At 46.6% G+C, this 6,214-nt stretch overlaps 1 protein-coding gene across 1 annotated transcript in view; it reads right to left on the reverse strand.

The window, feature by feature from the left end:
• The window catches only part of fgd1 (FYVE, RhoGEF and PH domain containing 1), a 31,739-nt gene that overhangs the window by 2,385 nt on the left and 23,140 nt on the right, over positions 1–6,214 (reverse strand). Inside the window, exon 10 of the mRNA XM_037684606.1 lies at positions 6,090–6,120. Coding sequence (XP_037540534.1) covers positions 6,090–6,120 — 31 coding nt within the window. The remainder of the gene's footprint in view (positions 1–6,089; positions 6,121–6,214) is intronic.

Consider the following 6,214-nt stretch of genomic DNA (forward strand, 5'->3'; position numbering starts at 1 on the left):
GAACCTTAGAGCTGGATGCTGGAAGGATAATTGGTAGTCCTGAGCAGAGGCTTGAATGAGGGAGAAAACTCACGAGGGAAGATTTCTGGTGCGGGGAGGCACGAGACAGAACCAGGATGACGAGGAGACTGGACTTCACAAGGAGCTACAGGAGGTAAGAAGAAAACAGGTTTTTAGTCACAGTAGGGAACTCTGAATCTAGTCTGAGCTGGACACGGTACCGTAAGTGGGACAATGTTCCAGCAGGGTCCAGAAGCTTCCCAGGGCCTTAAGTACTGGAGTCTTCTCATCAAGAGAGTGGTAGCAGCTGGGAGTAATCAGTTCCCTCATGCCCCTCAGAAAACTGAAAGTAAACCTGTACAAACAAAACTAGAATCCCCACAGACAACTTGTCTTTGGACCCAACATTTTTCAGTCAGGTCATCTGGACAGTTTCTTTTTGTGCTGAAACGTTTTGCCTTCGATCCAGAAGTCTTGACAAACTGGTTGAAAATAACAAAGTCCATGCTCATTAATCCAGGTATAAACAACACTGTCAACATGGAAGAGGGCTGGCAATGGAGGAGGGGCGTACCAAAAAAACCATCTTAGCACCAACATAAATGGTTTGTTCCACTTTGGAGTAAGCTGTTAGAGGAAGAATCAGTTTTGTGTGTTTCCTTGACTGATGAAGCCTTCTGGATCGAAGGCAAAACGTTTCAGCACAAAAAGAAACTGTCCAGATGGCCTGACTGAAAAAAGTTGGATTTTATATCTGGATTATTGAGCATAGACATTGTTGTCTTTGGACCGTTGGCTATGTATTGTAACCCCAGATTCTATGAGTATAGGCATAGCCCTTTAAGGCTGTCACTAGTGGGTTTCTCCAAGCGCGCCAACACTGAAAACTTTAGTCCACGCCCACCTGTTATGTGAACCCCACCCAAGTCAGACTCTGTTCTGGGGATGGCAACAGGGTTTCTAGCACTATGTTGAACCTTGGGGGTGCTGCTTCAAACTGCAGCGTGTAGCCCTTGTTGATTAAACAATCCATCCATTCGTTCATGTACATGTCCATGCCGTGCTGCACGCTGAGAGCTAATATGCGTGTATGTTTTGTGCCGTGTGTAACATATGACCCCTGCCATTGTCGTTCGCAGAGATGAGATCTCTGCGTGGACCCATGGGGGGCTTAAAGTGAAAGGTTGTTTATCAGCTCTAATGTGGCATTTTTCACACCACCCTGCAGCCTCACTTAGGTGGGGGGATTGTGTATTCTGAACAGGCGGAGAAATCGAGCACTGCTTCAGAGGGGGCCTGTTCTCAGCACTCACCTCCATGTCATACTCCACCATCAGGTGGGAGAGGGCAGCTGAAGGAGGAGGAGAATGAGGAGAAAAGCCTGCACGCAAAGCGCCAGCTCCTGCCGCGGGTTCATATTCTGACTGTTTGGAGGTGGTGAAGTTTTGGAGTTTTTTAAACGTCTGTTTAAAAATTACATTTCACTTTGTGTGGAGGGTGTGTGTGAAGATAGAGTGACAGGGTCATTTGGAGGATTTTGCTCTTAGAGTGAAGTTTGTGTTTTATTTTAAAACATTTCACAATATTGTCACACACATCCCACCCAAGAAGTCATTTCTTTTGATGCCTTCGATTTTAACAAAGAGTGATGACAACAGTGGACAACAACAACAACAACAACAGTCATAAAAGAGGCATGCAAATTTAAATTTCTTCTCTTTTTTTTAACAAATCAAAACAAAAACAACCAAAAGGACAGTCAAAAGGAAAAGTAGCGAAAAGAAAAAAAACAGCTAGATCATAAGGCCGTGTAGAAAACTGAAAACACGAACATGTCTACATTGGTTTTTGCCAGGAACTTAACAGATGTTTAAAGTCACTTAGAGAGGTCAAGGTCTAAGACTTGTTCCAGGGCATCTAATGATGACTGCAGCAGGTCCAGAACTGACTGGAAGTGGGGGTTGAATAGTCCATCCGGACTAACAAGACCCTCCAGCAGCTCTTTCTTAATGTCTCCTGGGGCAGATGAAGAGAGTCTTAGCCACATTTGACATTGAATCATCGTCACCCAGATCATGATGCGGGCAATGCAGACTGCTTGGGCCGCGCATAAAATCATGTTGAGGTCCGCAACAGTGCAGAGCTCATCCAGCTCTTCTGAGGAGAGGTTCGGCTCTTTAGTTTTTTTGGATATACTAGACGCTAGCATCGCCACAATGTTGGTCGCTGTGGCAGCTGCGGCCGCTGTGGCCGGTTGAGACAAACACTGATGAATCCTGTCAGTAAGTCTAGTGGTCAGTTGGTCGTCAGAGGATGAAGGGATGGGACATTGTCCGACGCACCGAGACACTCTAACCCAGAAAACAGTTAACAGGCTGGGTTCCAGGGGACGAACAGGTGGAAAGCCTTTACAGTATATGTGAGTCCCTCTACCTTCGTGATGGGCATTTAGGTGAAGACTGGTGCTCTCAGCTTCAGCGGGTCAATGGCCAATCCTGAGAGGTAGGTTGACACTGTCGGAAACAGAGGCCAGACTGGATCCTGGTGACCGGAGTGCTGAACGGCGAATCTTCCTGCCAAGACGTTTGGGGGCAAAGACACTGATTTTCCCGGCACAGTCAGGTCGTTTGCACTCGCTGCCTTCTGAATAATGTCTGGCAGAGCATAGACGAGTGCGCCAATAACCGGGATGGGGGTGGTGGTTGACATTGGGATGCCCTGGGAACCACCTATCAGTGCCAGTTCCATGTCCCGTCCTCTAGCCAGGGAGGAGAGAGCAGAACTGCTAACTGTCTCTCCGTCGGAGGCGGAAGTGTCTGAATCCTGCTTCGTGTTGAAGAGGTCAAGGACCTTGTCCAGCAGGTAGCTCTTTGACATCTGAAACGCTTCTTTGCCAGAAGAGAAGATGGTGAGCTGGCATTGTTTCCCTTGGAGCAAGAGAACCTTGCAGGAAGTAAGCCTGCGGTGTCATGGCTTGACCAGCGTGTTCTGCTCCAAGACATCCTTCGAAGATGGCATGCAGGTCGAAAGAGAGGATGTACCCTGTCATGCATGCTGAGCACAGGCGAATCACTCCACTGGTTCTCATCTTCTGCTCTTTAGTTTTCTATTTTGCTTGCTGGCTGAAGAAAATGGGGAGCCGAATCCCGGTCTCAGGAAAATTTATACTGACCAGGGTGAGCCCACACAGCAGGTGGGTATGCACTAAAGTTTTCAGTGTTGGCGCGCTGCGCGCAGGGATAAACCCACTAGCGACAGCCTTAAAGGGCGAAGCCTATACAAAATAAAACAGTGCAGCCTGTGCACTACCTTGAATTGGATTACAGCATGTCTCATGCAAATTGAAGATGAGTAAATGTTTTTAATAATCCTACTTGCGGCTCCTGAATCTTGCTGGAGGGAAGAAATCGATCTTGGAGAAGTTGCAAGCTTGGCTCAGCGAAAGTGACCACAAATTTGCCTGTTTAGCGTCACCATTGAAAAGTACTAGCGAGACTGTAAAGGCAGACGGAAATTAACGGAGTCGGCCTGACCCTAAACAACTGTTGCTATCTGAATCTGGCTCCCCCCATGTCGGCCTTTGAAAGTTGACTATCTCAAATTCTTCTGGATGTTATGTGAACAAGATGCTCTGCTCCCTCTCCCCGTTCCTTTCCCCAAGGACATCTGTGGACCTGTGTCAGAGCTCTACCGAGCCAGCTGATAAACATACTATCATTTATCAGGACTAAAGCTGGGGGGCACTATCTGGACAGTGTTCATGGACTTACTTTCCCTCAAAATCACCACCTTCACTGTCCTCCCTCATTTTACACTCCACCCCCAGTGCGGTAACGTAGGTTAGATGCGAAGGCGCCAGGTGGCTGCGTTGCTCACTTGGGCGGCCTGTGCTGGGAGCCCCACCCTCACCCACTCCACATGCATATGTCTTATTATGTCATCTGTATGTTGCTTTTTCTTGTGCTAAGTTTTTTTTTTACTTCACACTGTGTACCAGCAAGTACACAGTGTGAGATATGATTTTTTCCACCTCCTCTTTCCTCGTGTTTTCCCTTTTCCTTATCTAATGAAAAGGGCAGCACCTCCCATGAGTAAAGTCAAGTCAAGTCAATTTATTTATATAGGCTGCAGCTTCAGGCACCCCGTCTATCGATGTTTGTCTTTTGCTTCTTTGGACAAGCTGTAATGAAATGAAAATTAGTTGTGCTTCTGTGCAATGACAATAAAGACACTCTGATTCTGATTCATGAGGGGATTACAGCATGAACAAGGTCGTGTTTTGCTCAAGGAATTGGTCCAATCTATCCTTATTTCTTGACGTCTTCTTCTTCTACACTTGCCTCATTTTCTAGTTTTAAAAATCGTTTAAAATTCGTTTTTAAAGATACTTGCAAATGTTTTCATGCTTAGTAATGCTGTCGTTTGACTTTTACAAAGAACTGTTGTTAATGTAATTTGTGTTTCCTTGTTTGTTATAGACGTCTACATTTAATTGTTTTGTCTAACTGTATTGTTTCCCTTCCCTTGACCCTACAAGTGCCTGTTGGTGCTGCCAGGCCAGCTCTGTAAAGAAGAAGCTGTTCTTAGTGTTTATGCCGGGTTAAAAAAGGTGAAATGAAAAATCAGGCAGCTGAGGCTGAGAAAGCAGCGCTCTACCAACACTGTGTATTGTGGAGGTGGGGACCTCAACCAGTGATGCAGTCAGGAGGCAGAAGGAACACTTTTTGGATCTTCTCAATCCCACCAACACATTTTCCATGGAGGAAGCTGAGTCAGGGGACTACAGGGCTGTTCTGTCCATAACCATGGCTGAGATCGCTGAGTTAAGTAAAAAGCTCCATAGCGGCAGGGCTCAGGGAGTGGATGAGATCTGTTCTGATTTCCTTAAGGCTCTGGATGTTGTAGGTCTGTCTTGGTAGACATGTGTTTGCAACATCGCATGGGCATCTGGGGCAGTGCCACTGGATTGGCAGACTGGGGTGGGGGTTCCCATCTTAAAAAAGGGGGACCAGAGGGTATGCTCCAATTACAGGGACTTCACTCTCCTTAGCCTCCCTGGTAAGGTCTATTCAGGGGTAATGGAGAAAAGAGTCCAATCGTTGGTCGAACCTCAGACCCAGGAGGAACAATGCAGATTCTGTCCTGGCCTTGGAACACAGGACCAGCTCTTTACTCTCACTAGGGTCCTCAAGGGGTCATGGAAGTTTGCCCATCATTACCCTACATGTGTTTTGTGGACTTGGAGAAGGCATTCGACCATGTTCCTCAGGGTACGCTGTGGGGTGGGGGGGCTCCACAAGTATGGAATTGGGGGCCTGTTGTTACGAGCTGTTCGGTCCCTATACAAGCGGTGCAAGAGTTTGGTTCGCATTGCTGGCAGTAAGTCAATTCAATTCAGTTGAATTCATTCCCAATTCAGTTTATTTCTGTAGCTCAAAGTCACAACAGAACTTGTCTCAGTTTACAAAAACATTCACATACAAAAAAAAAAAGCCAATTAATAAAAATTATCTATCTAAGGAAATCGGACTCCTTCAGGGTGGGAGTTGGACTCCTCCAGGGCTGCCTGCTGTCACTGATTCTGTTCATAACTTTTATGGACAGAATTTCTCGGTGCAGCCAGGGGATGGAGGGAGTCTGGTCCAGTGGCCTAAGGATTCCATCTCTGATCTTTGCAGGTGATGTGGTCCTGTTGGCGTCATCGTGCTGTGATCTTCAGCTCTCACTGGAGCAGATCACAGCCAAGTGTGAAGCGGCTGGGATGAGAACAAGCACCTCCAAATCTAAGGTCATGGTCCTCAGACAGAAAAGGGTGGATTGTTCTTTTCAGGTCGAGGGTGAGGTTCTGCCTCAAGTGGAGGAGTTCAAATATCTCATGGTTTTGGTTGAGTGATGGAAGAATGGAGAGTGAGATTGATAGACAGACTGGTGCAGTGTCTGCAGTATTGAGGACTCTGTACCAGTCCGTTGTGGTGAAGGGGGAGCTGAGCTGTAAGGTAAAGCTCTCTGTTTACCGGTCAGTCTACGTTCCTCCCCTGTACCTTTTTTTACAAGATTGTCCTAAAAACAACAAAAAAATGTATGTTCACCTGAATCCAGTCATTCTTCTCCTCCGTCGTCCTGCAGAAACACAACCAGATCAATCAGACAAAACCAACCGCAAAAACTGTGTATGTGTGTGTTTCTGTGTGTATGTGTGTGTTTCTGTGTGTAT

This window comes from Nematolebias whitei, chromosome 11 (genome assembly GCF_014905685.2).
Source record: "Nematolebias whitei isolate Nwh7 chromosome 11, NemWhi1, whole genome shotgun sequence".
NCBI classification, from domain to species: Eukaryota; Metazoa; Chordata; class Actinopteri; order Cyprinodontiformes; family Rivulidae; genus Nematolebias; species Nematolebias whitei.